The sequence below is a fragment of the Alligator sinensis genome, unplaced genomic scaffold (assembly GCF_000455745.1).
Source record: "Alligator sinensis unplaced genomic scaffold, ASM45574v1 scaffold1094_1, whole genome shotgun sequence".
NCBI classification, from domain to species: domain Eukaryota; kingdom Metazoa; phylum Chordata; order Crocodylia; family Alligatoridae; genus Alligator; species Alligator sinensis.
The window spans coordinates 291,110-308,723 of record NW_005842562.1 but is presented as its reverse complement, the minus strand read 5'-3'; the positions used below and the strand labels follow the sequence as shown (position 1 = coordinate 308,723).

The window sequence follows — 17,614 nt, the reverse complement described above, 5'->3', positions numbered from 1 at the left end:
CTTTCCCTATCTTCCCTGTGCTGTTTAAAATAAAAAAAAGATGCACAGAGAAAATGAACTATAGTAGTTATGATGTGTTGTGCTTCTTGCAGAAACTGTTTGGTTTGCTTTTGGAGTACACTGGAGAGTTAGCAACTATGGACCCCCCAGAGCTCAAAACAATTGACAGATTGGTCCTGTAAGTACCATATTAGAAAGCAATGTAGCCCCTCTCCCACTGTAGCAAGTTTACCACTGCTCGGATTGCAGCTAATTGTCATGTTTTCAAATGCCTTCCCCTCATTGCAGAGTATGCTTACTTCTCAGGCTTTCAAACCCATAGCCTGCTACTGTGTACATAGCTGCCATAATGTACTTCTTCCCTTCTGCTCGTATGTCCATAGTCTTAACCACAGTGACAGATCTTGGTACCACTTGTTTTATTGTGTGTTAACATTGCTTCATTGCGTGCCTTAAACACCTTAAAAAATGTCAGCATTTGAAAATAGATGGTCTGTCAGAGATAATAGAGATACGGGAATATATTATTACTTGCAAAACCTTAAAGTAAAGAAAGCCATTTAGATTCCCAGTTCAAGCATTTATCATATTTGTAATTGCTCCCCACAGGGTTGGGAATTTGGCCGCAGGGCAAGTGGTGGCCATGGCAGCTGCCACTTGTCCTGCCACCAATTTTTTCACCCCTGCTATATGCTAAATGAAGCAGGGAACCTAGATCATAGGAGCAAAGGCATGTTCTATACAAGAAGTGTGAATTAAGGTCTCACAGTCTTACCTGAACCTGGCAAACTAAATAACAAATCAATACATCATTTTCTATGTGTTTTTATTCCTTTTTCTCTAATTAAAAGGTCAAAACAAATTATCTTATCTGCAGTTGGAACAATCCCCACATCGCAAATCTTCAGTTCTCTAGCTTGAGAACTTTCTCCCTGAAAAATTCCTGAAGCTAGCTGAAAATATAGTAGATGAGGTCCAAAACAGTTTCTGAAAGAAAAAAAAATCAGAGGACCATGTTAGGCAACCTAAGTATAGGTTTCTCAACCAGCCTCCTCTTATAAAAACATGACCTTAAAAGACTGTGTGGCTGATTCTTAGTAGATGATGAAACGGTCTTTGAAATGGCTAGTTTGCATAATGTAAATGGCAGACAACTGAGTAGAGGTTTGCTTGACATATGCCATATACTTGTATATCGGGACATAATAAGTAACATTAAGAGTCAAGAAATTCAAAAAGAAATATGTCCATTATGCCACCTTAACTTGATTAAAGGACAGCAGTATATTTTAAATGTGTATAAGATTTCCCTGGGTGCCTTAGAAGTCTTAGTTCTTTGTTAGCAAAAGTAGTGTAACTGGATGGTGATTTGTGTTTCTTGTTAAAAGGCCGTTGTACAAGCTTTGCCAGATGTTTCCTGAAGCTGCAAGTAACAGTATGAAATTTGTACTTCGAGACGCTGCACATGACATGGAAGAAATGATTGAAGTCAAGGGCCGTGCAGCATTTCCGGGGTTAGACTTGGTAATTAATATGTTCTATTTTGAAAGTCTATTGCCTCCTCCACCCCCACCCCCACACGTGAAATACCATGCCAACATAATATTACATTTTGTAGGAAAGCTAGAATCTCAAAATAATTGCACATGGTTTCTACTCTGGGTTTCTTATACCTTGAATATCCTATCCAGATTATATTCAAGAACATTTCATAGATTTAGAGTTATGGCATCAGAAGTGTTAAATAAGTGATGAGAAAAACCCTATTTGCATCTAAATTCCCAGTGAGTCTAACCTTGTTTGCTTTACTTTACCTGCTGAGATCTGAGTTCAGGATTATTTGTATCTTGTCTTGCTTTAGGTGCAACAGATGTTAGCAAAGATGTCTTTTTTTTTTTTCCCTCTTTGCTCAAGTAAAAAAATACTCTTTATGTCAGTTGATACTGTCGTGAATCAGAGCAGCAGCCGGCAGCCGCCTGACTCACACCGGAGTGTTTAGATTTAGAACTCGGCAGGCGGGTAGTGATGGATGGAGTGGAATTAACCAGGCACAGACGTGTGTAGGTTACAGGAGTTTGTTTACTTACGTCGCCTAGATAGTGATGAACAACGCAGGCGAGCCTTCATTCCGTTACAGCTTTGGTTACAGAATCAAATATGCGGATATAACTTCGGTTACAGAGTCGAGGACACGCACGCAGTTAGGTTACGACGAGATAATGACGGACGTGGCGCCGAAAAACGGACGGTCGCGCTTGCAAGACTTTTTACGTCAATATTTTACGCTGACGGGGCGATTGATTAGGAATTGATCAATTTCCCAATTCTCTGGTGACAAGCACAGGTGTTTCCTGTGAGATCCCCAGAGCTCTCCGACTTGGGCGGAAACCGTTAAACTATTTATAGGCAGAGGTGTTTGACAGAGATGCCCAATCGTAAACCGTTATATGGAATCTTTAATTTTTGGCAGGTGGCAGCTCTTTGTCTCCTCAAGTTACAAGGTAGTGGGTTAGGTTTCTCTACCTGTTACGTGTGTGCTACGTGTGAGGAGCTTACGCTTATTTTTGGACCAATTATATATAGTTTCCCCTAGCATTTTATTTCAGCTGACCAATTATCTGTAGTACACCACCAGCGTCTTGTTTCAAGGAATTTCTTGGCAGGGAAGTCTTTTAACCCTTAATAGTCAAATGAAGATGATTTGAATGGTATCTCTTGCTCAGTGCCATGGGCACAAGTTAATTGGGTTGTGACAGATACGTTAAATAAAAATTATTCACAGAGCTGTAGTTTCCACAGGGTAGCAGTTACTTCTTTCTTTTTGAAAGAAATGGCAAATTTAATTACAGGTAATTCTTTGAGCTATAGATAAATAGTTACTGAATTATTAACTTTGAAATAAAATGATTGGGTCTTCTTCTTTACATTCCTGTATGTTGCAAAGGAAGTTTAGGTTAGATATTAGAAAGAATTATCTCACTAGGAGGGTAGTACAGCATTAGAACAGATTACCCAAAGCGGTTTTTAAGACCCAGTTAGACAAAGCCTTGGCTGGGATGATCTAGTTGGAGATGATTCTGCTTTGAGCAGGGAGTTGGACTAGATGACCTCCTGTGGTCCCTTCTAACCTTAATTTTCTATGATTCTATGACACTGGCTCTCGTAAATCTCCCAAACTGTAGGTAATTGGATATTTGGGAATTCAAGATAGGATGCGTTTAACTCAGTGCTTCAAGGACAAGCTATAATGGTTTGATTCACAGGGACTGGCTTAGTGGAGTGAGAATTCTCACCAGATTTAGTACAGTAGTAGAAGAGTATTAGGTAGGATATTGGAGATGGATTGGGAGGACATGATTGGTGGGCATTAAGATACTTTAAGCTTGATAGGTCATTTTTAAAACCTATCCTGAAATAAATACCTTTTATTAGACCAACTGGAAAATGGCAAGAAAATTGTCCTTTTCTGCAAGGTTTTGGGATCAAAGTCCCTTCCTCAGGCAGGCTCTGGGAAACGTATAGATGGTAGAAGATGGTAAAAAGTCCCCATAGGTAGGAAATAAACTTAATTTTTGCACAGAGGTAGCTGAAGATGGAAGGCTGTCCCTCTGGGTCCATGAGAGTGTCTTTGTGAACTGTGTTGAGTAGCTCTTTGTGTTGATCAGGTAGAATTCCTTCCCTGGAGGTGTCAGATAGCAGGCAGGGAGGTAAAAAAAACTTCCTTGTTGTTCTGCAATGAAGTTTAAAATCCCAAATCAGCTAAAATTCAGCATCTTCTATGTTATTTATTTCCTGAAATAAAGACTTTTCAAGAGAGCTTGGGCATCACTTTTGAATGCATTGAAGAAAATTTTAACTTCTAGTCTTTACAATTAGTATGTCACTGACACAGACATAAGTAATGTCAGTGGCATCTAGTAACCAAATAACCTCCTTGAAATAAAATATGTATTTATAGTATAAGTTTTATAGAAAAAACAAACATGAAAACAATAAAAGACTACGTACATGTCCAGCTTCTACACCAGGATCCTAATGGATCTAAACCTCTTATGGACTCCTCAAGATCACAGCATTTTTGGGTGGCAAAATTTCTTCCCTTAACTCCCCAACAAATTCTGTCTCTTCAGCTTGCCACAGGTACTTTAAATATTGCTTTGTCTTTTTGATCACCAGCATGTTCTTACAAGTTGGTGCCAAGATACTCTTATCTGAGGGTATCCTGTTTGGTCATCAGAGAGCTCCCATTAAAGTAAAGCAATATAGGTATTTATAGGTATATAAAAAAAACCTTCTTCTTACCCCAGTGTAAGGTACACAGTGTGTTTTAATAACTAGGCTATATATCCATGGCTTATGGATGAGGAAATAAGTTACATTTTAATGTCAACCCTATTTTTCAGGTACTTAAAACAGTTATGTATTGTATTTTAATTTCTTAATCTGTTTTATTCTTTATCAGCTCATTTATTTGAAAATTACTGCAATACTCTTTCCAACCTCTGACTTTTGGCACCCAGTAGTCACACCTGCATTTATGTATATGAGTCAGTTGCTTACTAAGGTAAGTGCATAATGTTTTACCCCACTATAAGGCTGTATTTCTCCATCTCTTCCTTAAGTACAATTAAAAATACTTTTGAGATTTAGAAATATATTTAGAACTTTCTTGAAAGGATAGCTAAAAATAGGTTTGGCTAGTAAAGCACTTCTTATCAACAATTGACTTGGAGAAAAACTTGATCTGAGGAAGAAGGCCTTGTACATAGGTAAGCATCTCAGGGCACTAAGGTGCCTGCTCCTCTTAGAGCAGAGATTGCCTGGAGAGAGAGCACAAAGAGCCAAGTAAGAACCCCGGTGCAGGTTGCCATGACAACCGGATAATGAGGGAATTGGCTGCAGCTGGTCAGCTGGCAGGAGGAGGCAGGGCCCTAGGCCCATATAACCCTAGGGCTGGGAGCAGGCAGGTGGTTCCCTACCAGCAGCCAAAGGGGAAGGAGCCTCTAGGAAGGAAGGGCCCAGAAATGTGGTAGCCAGCAGATATGCTACCCTTAGAACAAAGGGGACACAAGGAGCCCATAAGGTATCCTTGCCTACTAGGCACCAAGCCTCAGAGGGAGTTTTACTCTTTTAAAGGGGCAGGGCATGACATGAGTTTTGCATTGTGTTACAACCCAGGGACTCATGGTGGTTGGCTGTTGTGTGTGCTGTCTGATAACATTGGTGGTTTGGGTGAGGCTATATGGGGAAGGAGGAGGCTTCATTGGGGGCCTACCACAATGTGGGGACCCCGGCGTCAGAGAGGGTGTGGCATTTGTGGTGCACAGACCCCAGTGCCGAGGGGCGCGGAGACAGGGCTGCAGAGAGCCCAGTGAGGACAAGGGGCCGAATTATAATGAGGCCTAGGCAAGACAATGCCGGTATCATCTGCAAGGCTTGGGGTGTGGTAAAGGGACAGTTGGAGCCACGCATATAGCTCATAAGGCTGAGAGATACAAGAACTGTCCACAGTGAAGTGGGACGTCAAGTGGTCTAGAAACAACAGGGTTAATAGGATCTAGCCAGACCGTGTCCAAACCTTAAGCTCAAGGGCAGTTTCCCTATATTCATCATACCAGCAAGACATGGCGGGTGAGAACAAGGGTGCTTGTAGGGCTACAGTAAGCCTAACCATCAGAAAAACGCATCCAGTGACTTGCCAATGTCCTGTACAGATATTCCACGCCCATTAAAAGGCATGAGACTTGTGGATATGCTGCGTAGTGATTCAAAGCAATGATCTTGCATGCTAAGTGTTCTTTTATTTTAAGAGTAGTCATTTTTGCTTGTATTAAAAAATCTATTTTGCAGTGAAGTTAAAATGCATCCCTTCCCCCTCCACCTGCTAAATAGAAGATGACCCTGATTTTAAGACCGTATAGAATAATTACATTTTATACATGGAAAATGTATACATGTGTTATAATTTTCCAGGTATAGGATCTAGTTATTGGAGGGTTTCCTTGAGTTTCTCAACCTCCCATTGTTACAGCAGGGAAAATAAATCGGAGCGGTCAGGTAGCCCCTTGCTTTCTGCTTCCCCTCAACATTTTCCCCTGGCAATCCCTTTCCCCTCTCCTTACCGTTAGACCCTGCTCTTCCTGAGCACATGGAAGTGAGGAGTACATTTCAAAACAGTAACCTTGAAATTAAACATGGCTGTACCAGTTTGCATATAGTACCCATGTACTTTAGCTCACCCAGAATTGATGCATGCTACCTTTTTTCAAACTACCACAAGTTTTAGCACAGGCACTTCATGAACACACTTTTGAACAGCACTTTAACACCTACTTACCTGTAGTAGAAGCTGTGCATGATATTAGTCCAAAGTCAAAGGCTTGTGATGTACCACGTAGTTCATTGGGTCAACAGCAGGGTCAACAGCATTTCTAGATCATGGTGACCCCACAGCTCAGCACTGCTCAGTATGTGTGTATGCCCCAGATACCCTCCCACAAAGGATCCAGGTGCTAATTAGTCCCCCCTCATGACTGGAACCAGGTATTCTTGTCATGAAGTCTTGGATGCTCCAAAAATGTATATGCAGATGAGGTGCTGGGCAACCTGGCATGGATTCATCTCATGGAGGGTGGGGCCATAGTAATCATGTGTGCCAAGCTGAGAATGGGTGACAGAGGGATTCTGAGTGAACTGTTTGGGGCTCCATTTGGTGATGTTTGCCAGGCATTTAAGGCTGGTGAAGAAACAGGAATCAGTGGAAATGGGAAAGAAAGGTGCAGCTCAGCTGTAGGAGTAAAGAGGAAGTTGAAATGTGTGTGTATTGTGGCTGACTATTACCTGAAAAGAGTCAGCCATGTGGGGGACTGCGCTTAATGGACACTACCATATGCCTTACTCAGATGGGTGCACTAACCTGTCCTTGCAGTAGGTTTCTATTAGTCTTTTGGCTCATATCTCCTGGCAGGGGAGATGCCATGATCACCAGGCCTCTTGTGGGCCAAGAGATGGTTTTCCCAGGGTGAGAATTTGGAACTGATTTGGCCCTTGAAACAAAAAAACCATAACCCCTAGCATGTTTGCCCAATGAGGGCCATGTGCGTTATAGTTATGCTCAGTATTGGCTATATTTAATCAACATCATAGTTAGTTTCCATTGCTGAGTACATGCTGCTTTTGGCAGCAGTTTAATGATAGGCAATGTATTTAGTGAGATTTCCTTGTTTGAAAAAATTAAGATACAGGGCTTTTTTCCCCATGCCAATTGAGGGAAAAACCTTGTCGTGTCTGAGTAAATACAGTATTTACATATTTGAAAGTTCTGGATTCAATTACTCAGATGTCAGCAATGATGCACAACCATTCTGAAATTCATTTTTTCAGATTGGTTCATTTCTCAAAAGGGGTATTGAGCTTTATGGTCCGTAGAGCAGGAACCAAATTTAAGAATAGATGAAAAGTAAAGAATGTCATGGGAACAGAATGAGCAAGAAGAAATGTTTGTACTTTAGTGACCTCTAGAGGCCCATATAGTTTTGACACCTTTTCTACTGGATGCCGCATCTTTCTTCTTTGGCAATCCCTTGCAGTCGAGTTTGATTGTCTTATCTGTGTGCGTAAAGACAGCTGATGAGGCCTGTCCAAGATCAACGGACTACTCCAGTTGAGACATGTGCTTCTGTCAGTGTTGCCAGGTGTACAATAATTATCATATATGTACAATAACTTAAATCCTTATATGACATATGATCAATAATAGTTAAAGTGTTCAGAACATATGATAATTTTAAAGGCTGCTAGTTGATGCAGCATATACAAAATCCAAGTCACTCTCAGAGAGTCTTAACTGACTTTTGGGTTTGCTGTCAGCACTTTCTTCTGATTACTTGCTGGGAAGTAAAGAAATGCTTCAACTTTGATCCAGTTCTCTCTCACTCACTGGCAAGCTACAGTGAGTAATATAAAGTAAATAAGACGGATCATTTGCATACTTATTTGCATATTTTTTCCTTGTACAATAGTTTTTCAGCAAATATGATAATTTTGAGCTTCCATGACAATAATGTCATGTTTAAGATCTGGCAGTGCTGGTTTCCGTGCGGGGTGGGTGGCACTGGCTTCTTGATTTGGTTTGTAGCATGCTGTTTCTGCTGCTCCCGCTTTTCTATCTCCTGTTGTAGGTTTCAAAATACTGAGATCCCTGCAGCAGACTCTCTTCATTTGGGGTGGTCTTGGGCAATAGATTTCCATGAGTTGAAGTCGATGTTGCATTTTTTTTTAAATTGGCCTTGAGGGTGTCCCTGAAGCACTTTTTCTGTCTTTCTTTGAGCATATTCCTTGGCTGAACTGGACGAATAAAACTTGATTTAAGAGTCTGGAGTCAGACGTCTGCATGACATGGCTGGCCCAACAAAGTTGAGTCACATAGGGTGAAAATAGACGTCGCCTGAAGTCTCGTTTGTGCTGCCATAATATTTTTTTTATGGCAGCACAAATGCCGAGCAAATACATGTTGATGCCCTTTGTTGCGCCACATGAAAAGAAAAGCAGTGACACAACAAAAGGTAGTAATGGACTCTGCCCTTTTATTGCAGCAGACGTCTATTACCTCTGTTGCGCTTTCCACACTCAGCCAGACCTGCACCCTAGGTCTGGCTGAGTGGGGAAAAGTGCTTCTGGGTGGGTGGGGAAAAACTTGCTTCCACCGCCCAGGTCATCAGCTTCATTTGGCAACTTCCATCTCTAGCCATAGTCTTTCTTCAGTGAGGTGTTGTAAGGGATCAGATTTTATTAGGGAGAAGTGATATGTTAGTAAAATAACCTTTAAAAATGTATTTTTAAAAGAACTGCAAAAAATGGCCCTTAGAGGTTAAATACTTGTGCAACTTAATAAAACAGTTTTCATTGTTTGGGTTATCTTTGCTTGACAGTTTCTTTTCTTTTTTTCTTTTGTTTTTTTGGGTTTTTTACTAACTTTTCTGTTAATAGTGCCAAGTTACAACACTACAAGATGTTATTAAAGGACTGTTTGTGTGCTGTTTGTTCCTGGAATATGTATCTCTCTCTCAAAGATTTGTACCAGAACTTATCAATTTTCTTCTTGGAATACTTCACATTGCTCTACCCAAAAAACAAGCCCAGGGTAAGCCTATTCGGAGTGAAAATTATGACTGTGCAGTTGTTCTTAGGCTTCAGTTTGATTACATTTTGGTCTCAAGATCATTGTGTTCCAAACAAAAGACTAGATCATTGCCTAGATTAGGGTATCAAACTCACCTTGAGCCCTAGGCTGGATCTAGACCATGAAGCTCCTCCTGGGCTGGATTTGCAGGTCAAACAGCTACAGTGGGTGCCAGGATGGGGGCCGGGTGACCATAGGCTGTCACATAGCATTTGTTGACCTTCCTGCCATGTTGGCCATCTCTAAACGGGTCCGGGGGCTGCAAATTTTGCAACAGGCTACACACCTCCATATCTGTGTCCCCAACTTTCAGTAGCTTGATGGACTGGATGAAGCAGCTCCATGGAGCTAGTGAATCATGCAAGTCATCTGCGTGTTCTTCCACACTGCTTCTCAGGTCCCACAGCAAGTACTTCCACCTTAGCACTACTGCGTAGTAGGGAAAACAGCCTGAGGGTAATGAATGTGGATACTGTTAAGCACCAGGGGGCTTTAAGACTGATACACCACACGTAATCATTTGTCACATTATCACATTTCAAATTATGAAACACTTCGTAAATAATCTGTGAGCAGAAATCTCTTACTGGTCTCTGCTCAATCTTTGCCTTACTCGGTTAACTGATCCTTGGCTTTCTTTTTCTAGTTTTGGCTTATATGGTAAACTAAAACATGCTAAAAGCTGTGATATACAAATTATTGAGAAAAACTTAATTAGGTAGATAGCAAATGTTTTTGCTTTACAGAAGGTATGCAAATAACCAAAACATGCAAGTAATCGATGCATGATGAAACAGAACCTATGATTTTAACATAAACATCTGACCTGTGTGTAACTGTTTATCTGTGCTTTCAGGCTATACTCTGGTGCACCCTTTCAGGCTGCTGGGGAAAAATTCAGAATTGCTCATGGTCTCTGATAAGAAGGATATGGAGACCTGGCAAAAGCAGAATCTGCCCCTGAGTATTGTGACTAGATTAAAAGAAATGAGCAAAACAGAAATGAATCATTTCAGGTATGTAAGGCAAGTGAGCTTAGGATTTAGCCCTTCCTCTACGTTTTTCGAAGTGGCACTTGTATCTGTTAAACTGCGATTTTTGACACACATGCATAGTTTGGATTTGGTGTAGCTGTGTTCATTCTGTGCTTCCCTACTGAGCAAGCCTAACAGAACCTTTAGACTCAGAAAAAAGATAACTAGGAGATGTTTGACACTAGAGGAGGAAGAGGACTCGGGGGAGTCCTCCCACCGTTTAGCCTAATAGCCTTGGCTGCTTACAGATGGGGGAGGGGTGGGAGGAACGGTGCTTTACTTCCAGGTCAGTATGCCCCCACACCAAGCACAGCACATGCCCAGAGGAGGAATCATGTTAGTTTAACCCAGCTTGGCCAGTGTCTGTATAGCTCGTGCACTTCAGTGGGGCTTTTTGGTGCTTTTAGCTAAGCACTGATTCAACTCAGTAGCTGAGCCGGGTCAAACTAACACAGTTTCTCTTCCGGTAAAGTGCTGTGCTGCATCTCCTGCTTCTCAGCTGAATGTTCTAACAACTAAGCCATGAGGTAGATTAGTGATTCTCAGCCAGAGTGCCACCAGTTCTTTTGAAGGATGCCATAAAATGTGAGGAGATGAGCAACTAGGCCATTTGTACATATGCATGTGCCATAGCACTGAGAAAATGGCAGCAGTGCACTTTTGAACTAAAACACATTGAAGATGTTTTAGTTCAAAAACACTATTGAAGAAAACTGCCATTTTCTAGACACTGATGTGCATTTTGCCATTTATACAAATGCATGCAACGCAGCCCTGGGCACATCAATTGAGTCTGCAGAGCATGTGAGCTAATCAAGTCTGCTTGGAGGTGCTGGATTTCCAGCCCATTGGAGCAGACAAAAGTGCCTGTATAAATGCCCTTAGAGTTGTTGGTTGTAGGAGATGAACAAAGTGTGAGAAAATAAGCAGATAAGCATAGGCTTAAGCTGGTCCCTCTGCATGGAGGTAAGCACTGTAATATATTGTTTTTGAAACTGGATAAGATTCAACTCACAGAAGTTATGGAGAGGTGCCTTGAGTCTAAAAAGGTTGAGACCCACTAGGCATAGATATTTCCTAGAATGTTCCCCAACTTTCTTTTGAAGTTGACTCACTGGGCAGCCAGTGGGGGAAGATAGGTGGGGCCAGGAAAAGAACAGGCCAGAAAAAGTATAGCTTAGTAATGTAGATGCTGCCCTGAAAAAAAAAATAGCTGGGGGTTGTAGTTTGGGCAGTTTCCCAGTGAGCCCAGTTTCTGGCAGATACTCTCCCAGTTCTGTTCAATCCATTTTATCCAGTGGATCTGAAATGTAAGGTACAGTGAGCTTCAAGAGCATTTTCCTGAAGTTCAAATCCTCTGGGTTTGCTGGGGGCCTAGAACCCAGATCTCCTGCTGCTTGGGCAAGTGACCTGATCAATAAGCTGTTGGACTAGAAAGTAGACAGGCCCTCTTCTTTATCCATTTTACTTCTGGCAGGTTACATGCACAGGACAGTCCTGTTCCTTCACAGGTGGAAATGGAATCCAAAATGTGTGCAAGTGCCAAAGATTGCCTGATTTTTGCTACATATGGGTCACTTAAGTGTGTGAACATGAAATAGGATTTAGCCTGAAATCTCTAGGTCATCTCCTATCTATCTCAGTAACAGTGTTATTTAACAGGTTATCATGTCTAGCCCTATGTCTGGATCTTATTAAGAGATGTGGAGCTCTCTATGGATCTTTGTCATCTTTCCATGAAATAGTACACCCCATCAGAGTACTCCTTACAGAACATATACCAGTGAGTGACTTCCCTAAGCAGCTGCAGGTAAGTGTTCTCCAGGAACCTCATTGCTGATATATATGTTAGTAAATTCTGGGGCGCCAGAAGGGATGCGCCAAAAAGGGAAAAGGGGGGCGGGGGGCAGATTTAATTAAAAATAAAAAATGTAACACAAAATATTTATTGGAAAGACAAGCATATATATATTTTAGAATTTGTACGTAACAGTGTGTCATTGGAGAAGATGGAAATGGTAGGATAGATGTTTGTCACTATAGATCTAATGTAGACTCTTTAACCAGAGAGGTACCATTTAAGGCATCTTCCTAGTGGTAACTCTTTAAGTGGCTTTGTTTATACAAATGCTGTAGAAGTCTTAACTGTTCTGAGGATCTTTTATGAATCTGAAGTCACTGGCACAGCTAAACAAATCTTTAAAATTCAAAGATACTGTCGGGATAGGTACCTTCATAGAGCAAGTATAAATGTCTGTTATCAGCTTCACCAGTTAAAATTATCTAGCTCTTTTTTTCCAGAGGTGGAAGGAAAAGGTATTTTGAGTCTATTGTCAGTTCTTCAAAATATGGATGGAATAGGGATGGAATCTGTGAGCAAAAAGACCATCATGAAATATGTTAAGGAGCAGTATGATGCAAATAAATCCTGTTGAATGGCCCTTTGTTAAAGATTCACAAAAAGAACAGTGAATGTCATCTTTAGAATTCTAATCTGAGGGACAGCTATAGACTAAAGCTAGTTTCTAATGTTTTTGGTCCTCGTCCTAAATTGCCCTCTCTCTTTTTGGCCACAGAGTCCTTCCTGCTGTTCATTAGATTGCCCTGTAGATCTCTGGCTAGGAATAGATGTCACAGAATGAAGCGAATCATCTGTGCTGCAACACAGCTAATCCATTTAATTGGGCAAAACATGTCATCCTTTGTCCCACCCTTTATGCTGCAGGGCAAGGAGCAGTGTGATCTCCTTGCTTTTTCCTGCTCACCCAGATCCGTCCCCCACAGTCGTGGGGAGTGGGTCTGGCTGAGCGGGGAACCCTGACTTTCCCATTTATGGAGAGATACTCCAAGATTCCCTGAGGTGCCTCTCTGTAAGTGGGGAAAGCTGACACGTGCTCTGGGAGCTTGATGGCAGAAGAGTAGCAGACACATGTCCAGGGTGGCTGGAGATTACAAGCAGCTCAGGCTGCCCATGCCCTCCTGCCACAGGGCTAATGGATCTGTCACAGTAAAGCAGCAGTCTATTATTATCTTTTGCCATGGTACTGATTTTCCTTTGAGGTGCAACAAAGGGTGCAATATCTATTTGCTAACTGATGTTACATATTTTTATGGCAGTATATATGAGATGATGTGAGGCAATGTCTGTTTTCTCACTGAGAGGCTATTTTGTTTGGAGTACTTTAGCCAGGAAAACAGTATTGATGAATCAGTTCATGAAGCTTTCTCTAACATGGAATCTTTGAATAGCTTTTAAAATTCTACCTTTATTTGCATTTTCAGGAATTGCATCAAAATGCTCTGAAAGAACTAGAGAACAAAGAGAAACACTATAACCCACTGGTGTGTGAGAAAAAGAAGCCAGTGCCACTGAAACTATACACACCAAAAATAGTGAAAGTGTAAGTAGAGTATCCTTCACTGGGTTGAAGAAAGGAAAACCCCTAAAGGAAGTGTTCCTGCCTCCCTGTCTTGACCTTTGTCTGACCAAGAAATTGTTTTTTTATTCTTGCTGAATACAGACCTCACAATGATTATACACATCTTTATTACTCTGGGCTAGGTTATATTAATGTAATGTATTCAAGATTATCCTAGAAGTGCACTAGTATCAACTAGATCACACAGGCAAACTGGCAAGATATATTACAACTATATTCTGCATTGACAGCTAATTTATTCCTAGAATTTATATAGTTACTGTCTTCAGTGTTGCTTATAGCTATTTAGAAACTGCTTCTGGTGCACCATCTGCAATTTTCCCAAGTTCTACCTGACGCTCTACACAAAGGATGAAGTGTCAGACCCTCTTGCCCTAGCATTTATCTCCAGGAACCTAGGCACGCTTACAGTATGTTGTGAGAATCCATCTTCATAAATGAAACTGTTTAAAACTTTAGTGCTGAGTGTTGCCCCAGGAGCATGCAAGGGGTAGAATACAAAAAAACCAGCATCTGTATAAAACCTAGTTTCTGTTGAGTTTCAAAGATGACTATACTTTTTGCAAATTACTTCATGCTCAGACATACAAACACATTCTAATTTCAGCTTGGAGTTTGGGAGAAAGCAAGGAGGCAGTAAGGAGGAGCAGGAAAAAAAGCGACTGATCCACAAACACAAACGTGAATTTAAGGGAGCTGTTCGTGAAATACGTAAAGATAACCAGTTCCTGGCTAGGATGCAACTTTTAGAAACCATGGAAAGGTAATATATGCAATGTTAAAACAGCGGGTGGGGTCATTTTACATGCTAACCGGTGTTCATTCTTAGTAGTCCCTGGCATGGCTGCCATGTTCTGGCCTCAGTGTATGGTTGACCAACAATTGGGGGGAAACAAATACAGGACAAATTCAGCTACAAGCTATTCTTGGACCCAGCAGCCTTATCATTTGGAATGTATTGGGGTTCAGCTGTTTCATACCTTTAGTTTCAGGATGAGTATCATACCATTGCTAATTTTTATTTAAACTGCACTCATAGTAGAATTTAAAAAAAAGAGGATTTTTTTCAATTAATATTTGAACACTTGCTGGTTTGTTTGGCATAGTGTTTTCAGAATGAAGATTTAAACATGATTTCTTTTTCTAGGGATTCTGAAAGAAAAAGAAAAGTGAAATATCTTCTTCATAACCTTGCCACACAAGAAGGTGAATGGAAGGCATTGAAGAGGAAAAAGTTTAAGAACTAATTCTGTCATAAGCAGAATTTTTTTCATTCTTTTTTAATAAATTTTATGTGAATTCCTTGAGTGTATATATTATATGGAAAAACCCCATCAAGAACTGTCTTCAAAAAAGATTCTGATAATGGTTTACACGAATGCTTCTGTTTATCTGTCTTTATGTGAAAAAAATAAGATGATATTCTTTGGTATTTGTTGTACTTCATATTTTAATTCATTAGTATTTTTGAGTGGGCAGCTCTTCAGACAACTGTAACTTCATTCCAGGAACAATTTTATTAGTTCACGTTGTGCATTATTAAGTAGGTATTCTAAAAATAATCATGCAACAGGAGGAGACTTTTTATTCTTTTGAAAAATTGATGAGATTGAATTATCTCTCAAATCACAGAATTCTTGGAGACCAAGCAGTAAGCCTTTTCCTGCAGGAAATTATGAATTCCTTTTGCTTATTATATCACAAATGTTTTGAACCACTGAGAAGAACTCTTGCCTGACATGATTATTGAAAAACTGAATATTTATTGTCTTTATAAAGTTCTCCACAAACAAAGCTGATGGTTGTAATAATAATATACAGAATGAGTAGAATAGATAATGCTATAAATATTCTGGACCTTTTTCACTGCTTAACTGCATGGTCTGAATGGAATCAGGATCCCCATACTCACCACAGTTTTCATGCAGTTAAGATATAATTGTAACTTTTTTCCCTGCAAAAAAAGTTTTAAATTAGATCTTTTACAGTTTCCCCATTTTAGAATGGTTAAAGTTAGTAAAAGGTCTGTTAGGGAACCTTCAGTTATATGGCTCATAAAAGTTCTAAAACACGTCCTGCAGAATGAAACCATCTTTTCTTCACAGTTGTACAAATGTGAAAACCTTAAAGTGCAACTCTTTGAAAAGTAACTGATTTAAAAATAGCACCTTTCCCTCACTCTGCTGCTCCCTGTGTTTATTCAGTTAATTTTAGTGAGAAAATATTTACTACCCTTTGCTCCTATTTGTCCTGCAGAACCAGCACAGAGCTAGAATTAGCCTGGTTCTATTCTAACATAGATGTCATTCTTAGATTGGTTCCCATGGACTACTCACCTGTGAAGTCAAACACAGTCTAAGTATTTTACTGGATTATGGTTTCAATTCCAATTCCAAGGCCAGATTCTAGCCTCAGTTACATCTGCATAATGCTGTTTTACCTAAGTATTTGAACGTTGCTCATAACAATGATATCAAATCAGGCTGGAATGTTTGTGTTGACCAGTCTTTCTTCTCACCTTCAAATACTTTAACCTTTTTATAGGAAGGTGTATGGTACACCTGCATGAAGTGACAATAAGGTTGCACAGTTGAGAACAGCATTAATCTGGCAATTTTGATTGTTGGAAGAGCTAGACACCCCCCCCCCACACACACACACACACACACACACACAAATACTGTAGCCTTTTAACTGCTCAGTGAGTTTGCAGGGCAGTTGGTTAAGAAACAAAATTCTTCTTAAGTGGGTTAATTTTGGTATGAAGAAAATGTGCAACCTAGCTATGGGTGGTTGAGCCCAATCTATTCGAGTAGGTTGGGGACAAAAGGGTTCGGGCCTTTCCTCCTCCTTCTGTCTCTCCCTCCGTCGACAGAAACACACCGGGGAGGCAGTGAGATAAGAAAAAATCGCTTTTACTCACTATTCAGGCAACAATCTCGTACAGCTGTGTTTGGAATCTAATTCGCCGATTCCTCGGGAGCTCTTGAGCACACTCAGGTGGTATAGCAAACTGATGGGGCCATCCAGGTTTTCGCGGACGCAGGACCTCCGGTGAGGGTGATCAGTCCTCTCCGATATTACGCGGGTCCCCCCCGTTGTTTTGGCGCGCTCCCCTTTTAACCGGGCAGCATCTGCCCGCCCCCTGCCAATCAGCCCGAGTGGGAACGCTGCTAACCGTGCCCATCACTCCTCCTCCCCATGCTATGAGCATGGCTTGCTCTCACGTTGGAATTTAGTCATATCTTTTCTTATTTCTTTACCACATGCCCCCTTGACCAAATTCCAAGGGTCACAATAATATCCATATCCTCCGCCGTTGCGGGATATTGGAATTTAGTCATATCTTTTCTTATTTCTTTACCACATGCCCCCTTGACCAAATTCCAAGGGTCACAATAATATCCATATCCTCCGCCGTTGCGGGATATACCGTCTGAAGCTATCCATGCTGGGGACGTGGTCCCATACAATTGCGGGACACTGGAATCGTTCTCTTCAGTGACCGAGATCACCTCTCCATCAGCGACTTGCCACGCTGACCAGTGATACTGGTGATGAAGGACTAGGGTGCTCCAAGTCTTCTCCGTGCCCTGATACTCTGGATGGATCCTGCTAGGATTAAGCAGTCCTAGTGTGGTGCCGCCGGGTGCGACAAACACACCTGGGCTCGCTGCGAGATGTTCCCCTAGTTGGGCTGCGAGCATAACCTTCCCTAGACAACCATATCGATGTTGGTGGCTTTTTAGTGTGCGATGACCCGTATATGCGAGTTCCCCTGTTTCGGTGCCATTGGCTATAAGCCAGATATGCTCCGTGGTGTAGCCTACATGGATCGTCAGGAGGATACTGGCGGGGGGCACGATCAGGCGCATCACTTTGACCTCTGCCATAACCTGTTCTAGTGCAGCTTGGTCATGCTCACTCCATGGGACTCTACGTCACGTCTTCTTACGGAT

The 17,614-nt window shown here is 41.2% G+C and overlaps 1 protein-coding gene across 1 annotated transcript in view; it reads left to right on the top strand.

Moving 5' to 3' along the window:
* NOP14 (NOP14 nucleolar protein) overlaps nucleotides 1-15,393 on the top strand; it is a 32,511-nt gene extending 17,118 nt beyond the window's left edge. The window contains exons 10-18 of the mRNA XM_006032334.1: nucleotides 93-178; nucleotides 1,389-1,524; nucleotides 4,463-4,564; nucleotides 8,989-9,142; nucleotides 10,038-10,197; nucleotides 11,878-12,025; nucleotides 13,498-13,616; nucleotides 14,263-14,418; nucleotides 14,803-15,393. Coding sequence (XP_006032396.1) covers nucleotides 93-178; nucleotides 1,389-1,524; nucleotides 4,463-4,564; nucleotides 8,989-9,142; nucleotides 10,038-10,197; nucleotides 11,878-12,025; nucleotides 13,498-13,616; nucleotides 14,263-14,418; nucleotides 14,803-14,902 — 1,161 coding nt within the window. The 3' untranslated portion in view covers nucleotides 14,903-15,393. The remainder of the gene's footprint in view (nucleotides 1-92; nucleotides 179-1,388; nucleotides 1,525-4,462; nucleotides 4,565-8,988; nucleotides 9,143-10,037; nucleotides 10,198-11,877; nucleotides 12,026-13,497; nucleotides 13,617-14,262; nucleotides 14,419-14,802) is intronic.
* Nucleotides 15,394-17,614: the final 2,221 nt, after the last annotated feature.